At 44.6% G+C, this 16880-nt stretch overlaps 2 protein-coding genes across 2 annotated transcripts; both read left to right on the top strand.

Moving 5' to 3' along the window:
- The first annotated feature begins 498 nt into the window (after positions 1 to 498).
- LOC308572202 (olfactory receptor 4M1-like) lies at positions 499 to 11400 on the top strand. Its single transcript, XM_081168175.1, has 3 exons — positions 499 to 1206; positions 8103 to 8264; positions 11336 to 11400. The coding sequence occupies exons 1-3, from the start codon at positions 535 to 537 to the stop codon at positions 11354 to 11356; spliced, it is 855 nt and encodes a 284-aa protein (XP_081024301.1). The 5' UTR covers positions 499 to 534; the 3' UTR covers positions 11357 to 11400.
- LOC308572178 (olfactory receptor 4N2-like) lies at positions 11399 to 12466 on the top strand (the record flags this gene model as incomplete). Its single annotated transcript, XM_081168144.1, has 1 exon — positions 11399 to 12466. The coding sequence occupies one exon, from the start codon at positions 11399 to 11401 to the stop codon at positions 12335 to 12337; it is 939 nt and encodes a 312-aa protein (XP_081024270.1). The 3' UTR covers positions 12338 to 12466.
- Between the last annotated feature and the right edge of the window lie 4414 nt (positions 12467 to 16880).

A 16880-nucleotide genomic window follows, 5' to 3' on the forward strand; every position in this document is an offset into this window, starting at 1 on the left:
CAGACAAGATGCTGTTGGACCAGATATTCCATTGGCCTGATGTAGCAGAGCTCTTCTTATGTTCTTACATGTCATAAGATCAGCACTGGCTTTGTAAATGACATGTTTAGCACAGAATGTGGTGCATACAGAGGGATGCTCAGGCTGTCGTTTCATAATTACCGGTAATAGAACCGATTGTTCCCTGAGCACATCCTCTTAGCATGAGAGGTGTTTTGCAGAGAAAAGCTGCAACCTGATTGCACCATGCCCACCCTACCGTTCTGCCATGCCCAATCTTTCCCCACAATGCTGCAGATATGACTCCGGAACCCTGCTTTGGCAGGAAATTGTTGTGAAGAAGGGATGTAGGAATGTAAGCAACAAGTTATGAGGGGCAAAGCTCCCACCCATCCCTTCTCCACAGCAAATTGCCTCCTCACCCCCATTGCTTTGTAACTTGGAGTTCCACAAGTTCTAGTGTCAAGAAAGAAGGAGGAAAGTATTTTCTCTGACCACTGTCTCTATGCCCTAATGTTATAGGCTTCTGGAAGGATGCTGCAAGGGAATCATTCCATGGTGAAAGAGTTCGTTCTGCTGGGTCTCTCCCAGGCACGAGGGGCCCAGCTCTTCCTGTTCTTCCTCTTCCTTCTCTTCTACTGTCTGATCCTGCCAGGAAACATCCTCATCATCATGACCATCCGCAGCGACACCCGATTGGGGTCCCCCATGTACTTCTTCTTGGCCAACCTGGCATTTCTGGACATCTGCTACTGCTCCGTCACCCCTCCCAAGATGCTTGCCGATTTCTTCTCCAGCCGCAAGGCCATCTCCTACAAGGCTTGCATGGCCCAGATCTTCTTCCTCCACTTGCTGGGAGGGTCAGAGGTCTTCCTTCTCATTGCCATGGCCATTGATCGCTATGTGGCCATTTGCCACCCATTGCATTATGCCACCATAGTAAGCAGGCCAGTCTGCAGTGCCATGGTTGTGGGATCCTGGTGCTTAGGTTTTGTCCACTCCATCATCCAAGTTCTCCTCATTGTCCCACTCCCTTTCTGTGGCCCCAATGAACTGGACAACTTCTTCTGTGACATCACTCAGGTCGTCAAGTTGGCTTGCGCAGACACCTATGCCCTGGAGTTCTTCATGTTTGTCAACAGTGGTGTCTCCACCATCATTTGTTTCATCCTCCTCCTCATCTCCTATGTGATCCTGCTGTTCAAGGTGAGAACGGGTTCTGTTGAGGGGAAGAACAAAGCTACTTCCACATGCATCACCCACATCATCATTGTCATTGTCATGTTTGGTCCTGCCATCTACATCTACGGTCACCCTTTCCGGGAGTTTTCTTTTGACAAGGTGGTGGCTGTTTTCCACACTGTGGTCTTCCCCTTGATGAACCCCATCATCTACACGCTGAGGAACAAGGAGATTAAGCATGCCATAAGGAGACTGTTAAGCAAAAATGGCTCTCTGGTTTGACCAGGACTCATAAAAATTCTAGGACAGGTATCGGAAACCTGTGACACTCCAGATGTTGTTAGACTCCACTTCCCATTAACCTCAACAGCATGGCCAATTGTCATGGCTGATGGGATGTTAGTATTACAGCATCTGGAAGGCTGAAGTCTTTCCATCTCTGCTCTAAGAGCAGCACTTACCATCTGCTCTTCTTCAGCCCCCAAATACAGCAAATGATATTGAGGAGCCTGGAATGAGAACATAGGTGCTGAGACCTGATGTCACTGACAGAGCATCAGTTGAGTGTCTTTGCTATCATTTGTTCTTGTACTGGAGGCTCTTGAACTGAGAAACCAGGGGCTGAGGTCACCTTCAGACTGTCAGTGTTTTGTGGGAGGGAATTCAAGTCAGGAATTTGGATTTTCTCCATTAAAGTGAATTGGTTTAATGGTGGGGTCTAATGAAACAAATCCACCTCTTTGGGACAGGGGGACTAGGTTTTTGCAATTTGGGAAACGCACTGAAAAGTGTGATAAATGAATGATAAATGGAAAGGCACAAACATCAGAATGAATTCAGGATGGATGCTCACTGCCTTCATAACCTCCCCACAAACAAATCAAAGGAGATGCTTCATAAAGGTCAGACATGGTCATACTTCCACATAAACGTTGTGATAGCCAATCAGGACAAATACTCAATAAACAGGTCATCTAGGATCTTCACTCTCATTCAAACACACAACTATAGAGTAGCTTCCTATGACTTCATTATCAGAGTGGACCCATTGGAATTAATGGACCCAAAGTTAGATATGCCATTTATATTCAATAGGTTTACTCTGAGTATGTTTAATGTTGGCTACTACCCCATGTCCACACAATGGCGTTCCAGTGACCTCTCCAAAACCAGGAAACTCTCTTCCACTGGAAACTCACCAAATGTTCAAGCAAGATCATTTTGTTTCTGAAACACCCAAAGCCTTTCTTGGTCAGGTTGGTCCTTCATAGCTAGCATTTGAGCTAGTATGGTGTAAATTAAAATTTGAGGTTCATATTACAGTATTTTGACATTAAAAATAATGCTTTAATTTTTTTTCTGTCTTGTTCAGCTCAGTTTTAAGTGTTGTTGCCCACTCCAAAGCCTTCAAAACAGAATGAGCTTTTAAAAAGAAATCAGAATACAGACATTGATTACTCCATGTAATAAATATTTAGTGCACAGGGACTTCTGGCTACGCACAGTTCCAAGTGGCTGGCAGACCATGCAGCAGTGCAACATATAACTGTGAAAGTAATGTAAATTATACCAGTTGACGAGAACTCCAGATGTGCCCATGGGTAATAAAAGGAGTGACAACCCTCAGTTTACTGTTTTATCAATGAGGTTTGATGTTGCATCTTGCCATAGTATTGGCACCAATGAAGGATGAAGCTATATACCTTTAAAATGAATAAATTTGCAGTACTCAACACATCCAGTCATCCAGGCCACAATATGCCAAAAAAACAACAACAAAAAAACGTGATGTGAACTACAGTAAAGAGCCTGCAGTTGGGGAAACAAGATAGAACATCAGCTGCCCTGGGTTCCAGAAGTGCAGGAGATTTTCACAATCACATTTGGCATGAATTGCAGTCAAGAAAGTGTTGCGTTAGCTCTAGGCTGTCAGTATTCTTCTGGCACTGAAAAAGTATGCCACAAATGAATAATTAACAGGGGATGGATCTAGACACAGGGGAAAAAGCGCTATAAATAAGTCAGAGATTAGATCATTATAAAAAAAGAAAAAAATCTCTATGAAAAACTGTTTTAAAATTTCCTCTTCTCTGGCGCCATCTGGTGTTGTATGTTTATAGCGCATTCAAATTGCTGTATCTTTATTAATGTAACTGAGTCCAGGGAGACATTGCAAGAAAATCAGCCGGAATGTCAATTGCTGCTTGCAATGCACTTAGTACCTGTCAGATGGCTGTTGCGGTTGCTCGAGAGTAACCAGGCAGGACTCAAAACCTGTGTTTTACAGGTTTTTATTTTGGCGCATACTATTTAGTGAAGAGCCTCAAAGCTCACGTCTGGCTCAAGCACTAACAGAATCCGGGAGTGGTCTTTTCTTGTACCTCCCCCAACATAAGAGTTTCATTACCCCCAACCTTCTACTTCCCTCTTTGCGCCTTAGGCTACTGCGCAGGATGGGCGATGGCAAGGGCATGTTTCCCTCCTGTCCGTCTTGCCCAGGAGCTGTGTTAAGACTCCCACAAGCATCCTCTGGTCCTTGCACCTCTTCCCCACTAGAGGTAGGACTTTCCTCCTCCCCGGAAGAGAAACTGCTTCGCAAGATTTTCAGAGCCTCCCTGTAACACAACTGCCCTTCTATTCCTCACCTCTGAGCTGATGGCAGTTCCCTGACAGTACCCATCTAAAAGAAAGGTACCCAAAAGTACCATAGCTACAAAGAAGTCAGTGGGTCAGGTGCAGGGATGCAGGAACTTATTTTGGCCCTGGAACCACATTTGCATCTAGCAAAACTTCCAAGGGCCTGGACCTGCGGCAAAAGCGGGCAGAGAAGTGAATGGAAATTTCACATTTGTATAGTAGACCCATTTCTACACACACCCTTCTCCATCCCCCAACCAGATGAGCATGAGGTATTAGCAGAGTTCATGGCCACATTCCAGCCAAGCAAAATCCACCGTTTGGGGGGTGAGGGGTGTGGCCTGGGAAAAGGAGATGTGGCCTGAGGAGAGTTTCAAGGGACAGATGGAGTTGCATTTGGTCCCCAAGCATGATGTTCTCCACAAACACACACATGCCCTGGTTTGCTGGCTACTGCAGTAAAAACAAGGGGTCAAACAGGGAACCAGGCAAAGGGCCTTCTCAATAGTGGCACCCACCCTGAGGAACCCACTCCCACCAGATGTCAAGGAAATAAACAACTATCTGACTTTTAGAAGACATCTGAAGTCAGCCCTGTTTAGGGAACTGTTTAATGTTTGATGTTTTATTGTGTTTTTAATATCCTGTTGGAAGCCGCCCAGAGTGGCTGGGGAGGCCTGGCCAGGTGAGCGGGGTATAAGTACCGTATTTTTTGCACCATAACACTCACTTTTTTCCTCCTAGAAAGTAAGGGGAAATGTCTGTGCGTGTTATGGAGGGAATGCCTACGGGTGGCGGGGGGGATCTGCTGCAGCCGTGAGCAGAGGATCCATGGTTCCCCTTCCTTCCCTCCTCCGTGGCTCGCTTTGAAACAGCAAAGCGGGAGAGGAGCCGCTTACACAGGTGTAAGCGACTCCTGTCTGGTTGGCTGCTTTAAACCGTGCTCTCTGTCCCTCTCTCCTCCCCACTCAGCTCGCTAAATAGCAGCAAAACTTTTCAGCTCTCTAAGCCGGGGAGGAGGGAGAGAAGCAGAGGCTGCTTGCTTTAAAGGAGCAAAGCGGGAGAGGAGAGGAGCCTTCTCCCCTTATACCCCTCTTCTGCATTATTAGCAGCATCCTTCTCCACACACCCCACGCTGCTCCTTATCCCTTGAGTGCTTTTCCTTCCCTCCCCACTTAAAACGTGGTTACAAAGCACGGATCCACATGGATCCTCAGGATTTTTGCATTGGGCTACCCCAAACTCACCATCAGATCACATGTCTGTGGCCACAGCATGAACCACAAAAATCATACATCCACTGTTTCGTTTAGAATATTTTTTTTCTTGTTTTCCTCCTCTAAAAACTATGTGCGTGTTATGGTCAGGTGCGTGTTATAGAGCGAAAAATACGGTAATACATCATCATCATCATCATCATCATCATTATCATCATCATCATCATCGTCATCAAATCATGTACAATTTTCAAGGGCATGGATGCATGTCACATAAACTTTTTCTTGAGCAGGTAAGCCAAGCAACATACCACTGGGATGAACAAAACAAAACTAAATGAAGTGCATCTTTCAGTCACTCTCCTATATTCCCCCATCTTCCCCCCAGGATACACATGCAAACTTCAGCTACTAACTTTTTAACAAGTTCCCTGGTCGCTGGACTGGGCTTGATTCCAGAGTAAGCTCTGAACAGGTCCCATCATCATCAATTCTCCTTATTAGGCTAAATGGGATTTTAGGGTTGCAGCACATGGAAAACACAGCATCTGACAGGCCACAGGTCTTCCTTTTCTCAACAAAGCAGGAAACGATGAGTTATTTTTATTTTATTTTATTTTTGTCATTCAATGTTTCCCCTCTTCATTTATTGTCCTTCTTGTTGAGCATCTGAAGTCCCCCTTGCAATGTAAGAGTGGCTGGTTTCAACCTAGAGGTTCAGGATTTGGAGGTTCAGGAAAGGGCAACCAATATGATCCAAGGATTGGAGCAACTCACATGTGGTTAAAACATTGGGGACTTTTCAGTTCATAAGCTAAGATGAAGGGCAAGGGATGGGGTGACAGGGGTGTAGAAGATTATGTACAGTGTGGAGAAAGCAGATAGGAATAATATTGTCTCCCTTTCTCACAATAGAAGAATGCAGGGCTATCCAATGAGGAGAAATGTTGGAAGATCCAGGACAGAGCTCCTCTTTACACAGCTCATAGTTAAACTATGAAATTAGCTCCTACAAGATATAGTGATGGTTGCCAGCTGGAATGGATTTAGAAGAGGATTTGACACATTCATGGATGCAACCAGGAATGGCCCAAAGCCACAAAGGCTATGCACTTCCTCCACTGTCAGAGGCAGCTGCTGAAGCCAATAAGAAGGGAGTAGTGGTACTCAGGTCCTGCTTATTGGCTTCCCATGAACATCTTGTTGATGACTGTGAGAAGAGGATACTGCACCAGGTGGAGCTTTGGTCAGATCTGGTAGGGCTTTCTTCATAGTCTCATGGGCAGAATAGGCATTATTTGCTCTCTAACGCTTTCAGAAAGGGGGTGATGGCATATGAACAGAGCCTCCTGGAGACTGGGTAACCACTCTTGGGATGCCTCAAGTTTCTGTGATACTTCCTACACTGGGTTGTGGCCATGAGGCTGGTTCATGATGGTGTGTGTGTGTAAAAATATTATTTTCTCAATGATCATCATTCACCACAGGACAAAGCTCCCTATAATTTGCTCCTGTTTCATTTTTTGATGATTTGATGCCCCCTAAATAACAGAAGTCTGTGCTGCGGCATTTTGTGGCAGGTCCTTCAAGTCATAGTTAATGTAACAGACATCATATCTTAAGCTTTTCTTTCTTTACATGGGTACATAGGAAACTATGTTCTACTGAGTCATTGGTTCATCTAGTTCAGGCATCCCCAAACTCAGCCCTCCAGATGTTTTGGGACTACAGTTCCCATCATCCCTGACCACTGGTCCTATTAGCTAGGGATGATGGGAGTTGTAGTTCCAAAACATCTGGAGGGCCGAGTTTGGGGGTGCCTGATCTAGTTCAATATTTTCCACATTGATTGGCTGTGGCTCTCCAGAGTTTTAGACAGGATGCTTGCTGATTTCTTCGCCTACCACAAGACGATCTCCTACAAGGATTTCATGGCCCAGATCTTCTTCCTCCATTGTCTTGGTGGGTCCAAGTTCTTCCTTATCATTGCCATGGCCATTCGCTGCTATGTGGCCTGTTGTCACCTGCTGCACTACACCAGTCTAGTCGCCAGAGCAGTCTACTGCATTTCGGCCCTAGCATCATGGTGTCTAGTATTTGTGCACTCCGTCATCCAAATTATCCTTATCATGCCACTCCCCCTTTGTGGCCCCAATGAGCTAGACAACTTCTTCTGTGACATTAACCAGATTGTCAGGTTGGCCTGCACAGGTTCCCACATCCTGGAGTTCATCATGTTCTTCAACAGTGGTCTGGCCAACTTTTATCCTTCTCCTCATCTCCTATGGAGCCCTTCTGGTCAAGGTGAGGATAGGATCTGACCAAGAGAAGAGCAAAGCTGCCTCCATCTGCATCACCACATCATCTTCATCTTCATCATGTTCATCATCTACCTCTACTGCTGTTCCTTCCAGGACTATCCCTTCGACAAGGTGGTGGCCATTTTCCACACTGTAGTCTTCCCCCTAATGAATCCCATGATCTACACACTGAGGAACATGGAGATCAAACAAGCCATGTGGAAGCTGATGGGCAAACACAGATTTTGGGGTATGAAATGAAAGAAAGTAATTAGTGATGGAGTTTGAAGAAGTGGGTTTGCCAAAGCATAAGGCTAGGTGGACAATCTTTCTCAGGCTGAGGGCCACATTAGCTTCTGTGCAACCTTCTGGGGGCCACACACTAGTGGTGGGCAGAGCCAGAAGCAAAAGTGGGCAAAGGAATAAATATGAATTCAACTTTTGTACAAGAATGAGATGGGTGGAGCTATTGCTTAGCAACCAGGCAGATTGGCATGATCATTAATGCTGTAACACGTGCCCTAATTCGATGTGTCCTTTCACTAGCTTCTAAACCTCACAGCTACATGATCGTAAGACTGAAAGGGAACCACAAATGTCACCCAGACTGACCCTCCAATCCTATAACATTGTGCACTGCTGCGGAAGTGGAGTCTCATTCCAATCTGGATTCATTCTTGATTCATCTCCCACCTTCCCATCCTGGGGGATGCTGCCATCACTTGCAAACCCAGCCACTATCTTTTTTCTTTTTCTTTTTAACAAGCTCCCTGAACTCCAAGTTGGGCTTCCTTCCAGGTCTAAACATGGAGCAGATCCGTTCTCCCATTCAAGGGATTCTCATGGGGCAGGAGCTGATTTAGTATTGGGAGGTGTGAAGACTTGTGGCCAACTAAGGGCATCTCTTGTCACACCAAGATCCTGCATGGTAAGTTATTCCTGATGCTCCTCTTCTGCCTTTCCTTCATTGATTCTCTCTCTCTCTCTCTCTCTTCACATCCTATTCTGCTAACCAACCATGCCTCCAGTGTCTACCTGTGTCTTATTTGAACCTAAGATTGTTTGAGCTTTAAACTATTTTGAAAGGGCCAAGACTATGACACAGCAGCCTTGTGGAAAGCATGTCTAGGTCTGGTTCAGGAAACCGGGTGAAAGTTCAGGATGTGGCTCCTCCTGCTCTAATAGGTCATAGAACAGAGAATTTCAGCTTCTCTTTATATATATATTTAACGTATCATTTCCAACAGTCCTTTAACATAACTTCTTATACAATATTTTAGACTTCCGTCAACAACCTCTGAAGATTTTCCGTTCTTTATCACTTATTCTGCATTTCTTAATTTCTCTATCACTTTTAATTGCCATTAACTAATAACTCTCTTCATAGTCTTCCTTGCAATATTTCATATAATCCTCCTTACAGAACTTCTTGCAGTCCTACTAGCGTAATCTGCTTATTACAATTGCTTTTCAAATAGCTCAGATATTTACTCCAGTCTTCTAAGAATCTCTGGTCCCGCAGGTTTCAAATCCTTCCTGTTAATTTATCTAATTCTGCATAGTCCATTTGCCATTCTTCCGTCAGTAATGAGAATTTCAGCTTCTCATTCCTGCTATACCTGCTGAAATTCCCTCTCCTAGACAACTGTTAAAGATGCAAAAGCCCTGGCTTCTTTTCTTTTCCCAGATACCCATGAGAAGGTCATAAGCTATTTTTTTATTTATTCATTCATTTGTTCGTTCATTCATTCATCCATCCATCCATCCATCTATCTATGGGAGGATAAGGCTATCAGTGACTCCTAACCCTGATAGTTATGTTCTACTTCCACTGTTGAAGACTGAATACCAGTCAATGGATGATGGAAACCACAGAAGGGGGGGGGGTGTTGCTGTGCTCAGGTCTTCCCTTAGACATCTGTTTGAGCACTGTGAGAACAGGGTGCTGGGCTAGATGTACCACTTGCCTGATCCAGCAGGACTCATCTTATGTTCATCCATCACACAATGAACAGAGGGCAAAACAATCTCCCCTCTTTGCTAGGAAGTACATCAGACATAGGAAGAGTGCACTATATGCCCAGACAGCTCAGCTGGTTTGAGCAAACTGCTGATAATGCCAAGGTTGCTAGTTCAATCCCTGTGTGAGACAGCTGAATATTTCTGCATTGCAGGGGGTTGGATTAGATGATCCTTGGGGTCTCTTCCAATTCTATGATTCTATTATTTCAATTGCAACTCTTGCAAATGGAGGTTGTCAGCACGTTGCTCCTGCAATGGTCTACAGTGTTTGGAGCTCATTCGAATAGGAATAAATGAACCTGTCTTATAGTGAGACCATTTATCCATCTGGCCAAGTAATGTCTGTTCTGGTAGGCAGTGACTCTTGGCTTCCAACAAGGGGTCCTTCACACCACTAACTACTTTGCATTCCTTAAACATGCTGGGGATTGAATTCTGGGACTTTCTGCATGGGAAGCATATTGTTACACTCACCCCCATATCTCTGGGTGGTGAAATGTTCTCAGGGTGCTGCACTTAACCTGGGTTTGCTTCCCTTTGGAAGGAGGTTACTGCAGGTTTGTGGGCATTTGGTAAATATTTACAGACGTACAAGTTGCCCATAGAACCTAAGTACTTTTCACATGGCTCCCACATCAGATCTCTAGAGCTACAGCCAAGCCCCTGAGATGCTTTCAGAACCCAAGCTCAGCTCTCTATGCCTTTCTCTCTCATACAAATGCACTCTGTTCTGCTCATTTCATTCGCAAACACATATCCACCCCCATCTTGAGCTGGGCACAGGGTCTTCTCCCTTCTCTGCTTGTTCTTTTCAGAACATCCCCCCCAAAAAAAAATAATAATCCTGCATCGAGATACAATTGCTTAACGATTTAGTTCCCACATTAATACATTGCCTGCAGTTTACATCACAAATGGATATGCCTGACCAACATGCTTCAGTGGCAACTGTGGGCAAGATTCCTGTATTGCCAGGATGACCCTTGGTGCATAGCTGTCAACTTTTCCCTTTTCTTGCGGGGAATCCTATTTGGAATAAAGGAATTTCCCTTTAAAAGGGGGGGAAGTTGACAGCTATGCCTTGGTGTCTCTTCCAACTACAGTTCTATGATTCTATGTTTGACCAACTTTAAGCAGTCCATCGAGCCCATTGAACCTCTCCTCTCAAGCCCTCCAATCTTACAATAGATTCCATTAACAAATCTATGACTCATTCGCCCCTCTTTTTTTGTCCCACTGTTGTCTGTTGTCAAACAAACCTGGCAGGCAATACACTTGTTCTTAGCTGAAAGGAGAAAAAGCTCTAGGTGTCTGGGAAGAGGGATTGATTGTTAAACCACTCTGAGAATTGTACTGTAGCTGTGTGAGGGGAAAGGGGATAAACTCTCAGCTCCTTTAACAAACCACAGTTCTCAGGATATTGGGGTAGGGGAGTCATGGCTGTTTAAAGTGGTTTGATATTGCTTTAAATATATACTTAAGTGGTATAATACTGCTTTAAACGATGGGTCCTGAGACTGAAGAGGAAGAAACCAAGACAGCCATGTCCATCTACTTAGTTGGTTGTAGGTAAGAAAGAAAGCAGGTGAGGGCTGGCTGAAAGCAGACTAAGGTTGGTAGGTCAATGCCCCATTCAGCCTGATGGACCAGCCATAACTGCTCAACATGTCATTGGACCCTAGCTCCCATCATCCCCAGTCAGTATGGTCCATTGTGAGGGAAAATGGGAGCTGTTGTCCAAGAACATATGGAGACCACCATGTTGGGGGAGCCTGGTCTACTGTTTCAAGACCAGTCAACCAGCAGAGAATTCCAAGGTCCAGATAGCGAGGCCTTGGGGCCACATTCAGTCCCCAAGCCTGAGGCTTTCCACCCCTGTTTTAGTTAAATTCAAAGTAAATCCCTCAAGCCTGCACCTTGTCCTCTCTAGCAGATCCAGGTTTTAAAAGCTGTTTCATGTTGGTGATTCGTGCAGAGCTTGCAGTCCTTCCAGTGTGAGGATGTGTGTGAGTGTTTGTTGCAGGAGGCAACCCCAAGAGGATGGAGCGGGACAACCGCACCACGATGGTGAAGGAGTTTGTGCTGCTGGGTCTCTCTCAGAGAAGGGAGGTCCAGCTCTTTCTCTTTGTCCTCTTCCTCTTCTTTGACACCCTCATCTTGCCTGTGAACATCCTCATCATCGTGACCATCTTGAGCAACCCCCGCCTCAGCTCCCCCATGTTCTTCTTCCTGGGCAACCTGGCCTTCCTAGACCTCTGCTACTGCTCAGTCACCCCACCCAAGATGTTGTCTGACCTGTACTCCCAGCGGAAAGCCATCTCATATTGGGGCTGCATGTCCCAGATCTTCTTCCTCCACTGGCTGGGGGCGGCCGAATTCCTCCTCCTCATTGGCATGGCCTTTGACCGGTACGTGGCCATCTGCCACCCTCTGCGTTATGGCAACGTGGTGAGCAAAGCTGTCTGCTGGGGACTGGTTGCAACCGTGTGGCTCCTTGGCTTAATGCATTCCTTGATCCAGTTCATTCCCATCATCCAGCTCCCCTTCTGCGGCCCAAACAAGCTGGACAACTTCTTCTGCGACATCAACCAGATCATCAAGCTGGCCTGCACCGACACATACAACCTGGAGTTTGTCATGTTCTTCAACAGCGGCTTGGCCACTTTGATATGTTTCATTCTCCTCCTCATCTCCTACGGGGCCCTTCTGTCCAAGGTGAGGTCCAGCTCCACCAAAGGGAAGGGCAAGACAGCCTCCACGTGCGTCACCCACATCATCATCGTCTTCATCATGTTCGCTCCCGCAATCTACATGTACTGCCGCCCCTTCCAGGCCTTCGCTCTCGACAAGTTGGTCGCCATCTTCCACACCGTGGTCTTCCCCTTAATGAACCCCATGATCTACACCCTGAGGAACAACGAAATCAAGGTTGCCATATGGAAGATGGTCACCAAAACCAAGGTCTGGGGTGGGAAGTGACATGGCAGGAGCAGAGCATGATCCGTCACCTGTATTAACTCTCTGCTTTTCACTGCATTGTCAGGGCCAGTCATGTGCATGTAGGGATGGAGAAGGAACTCAATTCAGTTCACATTTAAAAGTGAACCTTCCAGGGCACCTTCTATCATATGTGGTGGAATTGCAAAACGATAAAGGAATTCTGGGAAATGATATATAATGAACTTTAAAAAAATGTTTAGAATAACTTTTGTTTAAAAAAAACCCAGAGGCCTTTTTGTTAGGAATTGTAGGTGCAGAGATACTGGAGGAATTGAAAAGACTGCTTATGTACAGCTGCAAGGATGCTGCTTGCCCAGATTTGGAAAAATGATAAGATACCTACGAAAGTGGACTGGCAGAAGAAAATACTAGACTATTCAAAGATGCCAAGACTGACCGGGAAAATCAGAAATTGGGAGGATCAAAACTTCAATAGAGAATGGGACGGATATAGACTGTATCTAAAAGAACACTGTAAACACTTGAACTCTTTGAGAGGCTTTAAATAACTCTTGCAATGTCACAAAGACTTCAGATATAATGGAGGAATGTAATTTGGATGAGTTTATCATATGCAGTTGACAAAGGTATTTAAAGAACCCACGGAGAGGAGGAGAGAAGCTCCTTCCTAAGATTTGGAAGAATCTTGTTCTAATTTTAAAATTTGCAAGAATTTTATTTGTGTGAATGAACTTGTAAAGCCAAATAAGACTATATGAAAAAATATAAATAAATAAAAGTGAATCTACCAGATTTACACCTTCAGTAGCAATAAGGTAACCGAAACACAGCCATCCTTTGAAATTCACACTTCTCTGAACTTTCGCAATGCAGTTCTCTGACACACCAGGGCTTGCAAAAATGCATACACTAGGGTAAAGAATGCCTACTAATGAATGCACTAATGAAAACGACACACAAAAATTCATTGTTCCTAAACTTTGCTCGCAAAAATGTGTTCTTTAGTCAAAACTACATACAGAAGTGTGTTTATTGGGAGAAATTAGCACCGAAATGCTGGTGAATTTTCATGAGGATTTCCCACACACACACTGATCTGCAGAACTGGCACTTTTCCAGGTATGCCTTAATACCCATTCTGCATTCATAAGAAATCAATCTTTCAGTGTGGCACCACCTACACTGTGGAACTCCCTGCCTGTTGACATCAAGTAGGTGCCTTCACTGTACTCTGTTCAGCCCTTGTTAGAAACACTGTTGTTTAGACAAGCCTACCCAGACATGTAGGGATGCGAGTGGTGCTGTGGGTTAAACCACATAGCCTAGGACTTGATGATCGGAAGGTCGGCGGTTCGAATCCCCGCGACGGGGTGAGCTCCCGTTGCTCAGTCCCTGCTCCTGCCAACCTAGCAGTTCAAAAGCATGTCAAAGAGGAAGTAGATAAATAGGTACCGTTCCGGCAGGAAGGTAAACGGCTTTTCCGTGTGCTGCTCTGGTTCGCCAGAAGTGGCTTAGTCATGCTGGCCACATGACCCGGAAGCTGTACGCCGGCTCCCTCGGCCAATAAAGCGAGATGAGTGCCGCAACCTCAGAGTCAGCCACGACTGGGCCTAATGGTCAGGGGTCCCTTTACCTTTACCTTACTCAGACATGTAGTATGTTTTAATCCATTTTTTGTTTACTGCTGATTTTGTCTTTTGAAAGCTTTAAAGGGTTGTTTTTGCTTATATTTCTATTGTTTTATTGTCTTTCTAAACCGTTTTGAGGAGTTTTAACAACAATCAAGCCGTCTGTGGATTTTATGAAACAAATGTAATATTGAGAGGGGGTGTTCTTGTCCCAGTTACATTGCGCTGTAGAACAACAGTGCCCTCCAGTGGTTACACTGTAGAAGCATCGCAGAACAACTAATAAAGCAGAATTGTTGTAGAAGGACACTTGTGCAATATTATTGCATCAATGACATGATGCAAAACACATCCCAGGAAGTGGAGTACGGAGATAGCAGACAGGAGGAGCTCCCATAGCACCTGGGAGTTTGGGAAAGAGGGCAGGACATAACTGCCAGTCCCTAGCATTCCCCCTTTGTTGCTGCCAGCATCTTTTTGGAGGAATAACACGCATCATGCTGCAGGTAGGGGCTGGAGCTCAGGTATAAAGCCCAGAGCCCTGCAGTCAGGGACAAATTACCAGCTAGAGAGCAGCTGATGATGGGGACTAGGAATGGGAGAGGCCTGAGGTTCAGTTAGCATTTAAAAGCAGGCCTATCTAATCCACAGTTGCCAAAGCGATATGCAAAGCAAAACCTTTGAAAGGAAAGAGAGCCACCCACTTCTCCCAGTTTTAGAGGACACTTCTGATGAGCTCAGAAATGTATATATTAGGGCAGGGGTCAGCAAACTTTTTCAGCAGAGGGCCAGTCCACTGTCTGTCAGACCTTGTGGGGGGCCAGACTATATTTTGAAGGGGGGGTGAACGAATTCCTATGCCACACAAATAACCCAGAGATGCATTTTAAATAAAGGCACACATTCTACTCATGCAAAAACACCAGGCAGGCCCCACAAATAACCCAGAGATGTATTTTAAATAAAAGGACACACTCATTTTACATTTTACATTCATATTCTCATTCCCGGGCCATCCGTGGGCCAGATTTAGAAGACGATTGGGCCAGATTTGGGCCCCGGGCCTTAGTTTGCCTACCCATGCATTAGGATGTGCTTAGAAATGCCTTTGTGAGTGAAAATAGCATACCAAAATGCATTAGATCGCGAAGAAAGTGTATGTATGTTTGAGAAAAAATTCATTTAAAAATGGGTAGATTCAGGAAAAAAATTGTGCCTAGATGCTTAGTATATTTTCATGAGGAGGATGTTAAGGGGAAAAAACAAACCATGGCAAACTGATGTGGAAATAAGAAGAAATGAACTTAAGATGGAAAAATGAAAAACTGAAATTGATAGATTTGCCTACCCTAAATGGCGCAAACAGCAGTCCCAATCTTCCTTCCAAGCAGGCAAAAAGCATTTTTGGGAGTCCAAGGACACATAACAGCTAGGGAGAACCATTCAGGGTGCAAAGTTGGGGAGAGCAGTGAGGCATTTGGCCTAGGGAGAGTTCTGAGGGCCAGATGGAGAGGGCTGGAGGGCCATATTCAATACTCATGCCTCAGGTTCCTCACTTCCAGTTCAAAATGTTGGAGGGTAGGAGAGGTTCCAACAAAGGAAGATTGGCTTTTGAAAACAATGGAGTATGCAGAACTGGCAGGATTAGAGACCAAAATGATAAAAAGTTCCTTGAGGACTGGAGACTTTTAATTGAGACTTTTTAACTATTGCGAGATGAAAACACAAGCAGGACTTGGAATATTAACAGAGTTAATTATAAAGATCAATAGGTTAACATGGATGTATTGGATATATAGCTGTCAACATTTCCTTTTTTTAAGGGAAATTCCCTTATTCCGAATAGGATTCCTCGCAAGAAAAGGGAAAAGTTGACAGCTATGATTGGATATATGTGAAATATACAGCATTTAAGGGTAAATATGGAAACCATGGAAGGGGGGATGGGAAGTCAATGGATAAAGCAATTTATTGTCCATGCTAAAATCTGTAAAGTTTTTTTTGTGAAAAATCAATCAATAATATTTTTTATTTTAAAAATGAGACCAAATACTGAGCAAGAATATCTTTGCAATCCAGTCCTAAGGACTATTAAACAAAGACAGACGGAAACTTTCTTTCAAGTCCACTTGCCCTACTGGGACTCATGTTCTGTTGATTTCTGAGCAGAAACTTTAGCGGGGAAAGAAAAAGAAAAGAAATGGAGAGATGGTGGTGTTGCTTGGGATAAGGAGGTTGTGAAACAGGAATTTATCGAATTTGACATTGCCAAATTTCTGCTTTGAAGCAAAACGGAAGCCAACAGAAAGACTCCGGGATTCGAAACAGTCTCGACACAAATTGATCTTGATCCCTGCAATATTTCAAAGGTGCAGGGATCGATTTGCAGTTGGTATAAAAAGATACGTTAGCAACCATTATGGTAACAACAGCAACAGTAGCGGGGGGGGGGGGAGAGAGAGAGAGAGACATAAGCAGCAATGGCATATTATGGACACCAGAGGGCAGCAAAACCCAGACTTTTGGACATTAACATTGCATGCTGAATGTTCAGAAAACTTTCCTTGTTCGCAAACACACACACACACACACACACACACACACACACAGCTCCACCATGGGAGTAGCCAAGATTTTTGTTGGGGAGGGGCCGGACTTTTGTTAGGGGGGCATAACCGACGTGATTGGTCAGTTAGTTAAGTATTTCTATTGTTTTACTTCATGGGGGGGCAACTGCTCCCCCCTTGGCTAGGCTTATGAGCTACCCCTCCCCATTTATGCATTAACATGCATGTTTATTTTATTCAGGCTACTAACATTGTGATTTATCTATATATAAATTAGTGGAGAGTGCCTGGCACTGCCCAAGTATCTTTAGAAAAGAAAAAAAAAATGGATATTTTTTTTAATGGATAGTGTAATTTGTGCGCCAC

The sequence above is a fragment of the Podarcis bocagei genome, assembly GCF_964188305.1.
Source record: "Podarcis bocagei genome assembly, chromosome: 13".
Lineage (NCBI taxonomy): Eukaryota > Metazoa > Chordata > Lepidosauria > Squamata > Lacertidae > Podarcis > Podarcis bocagei.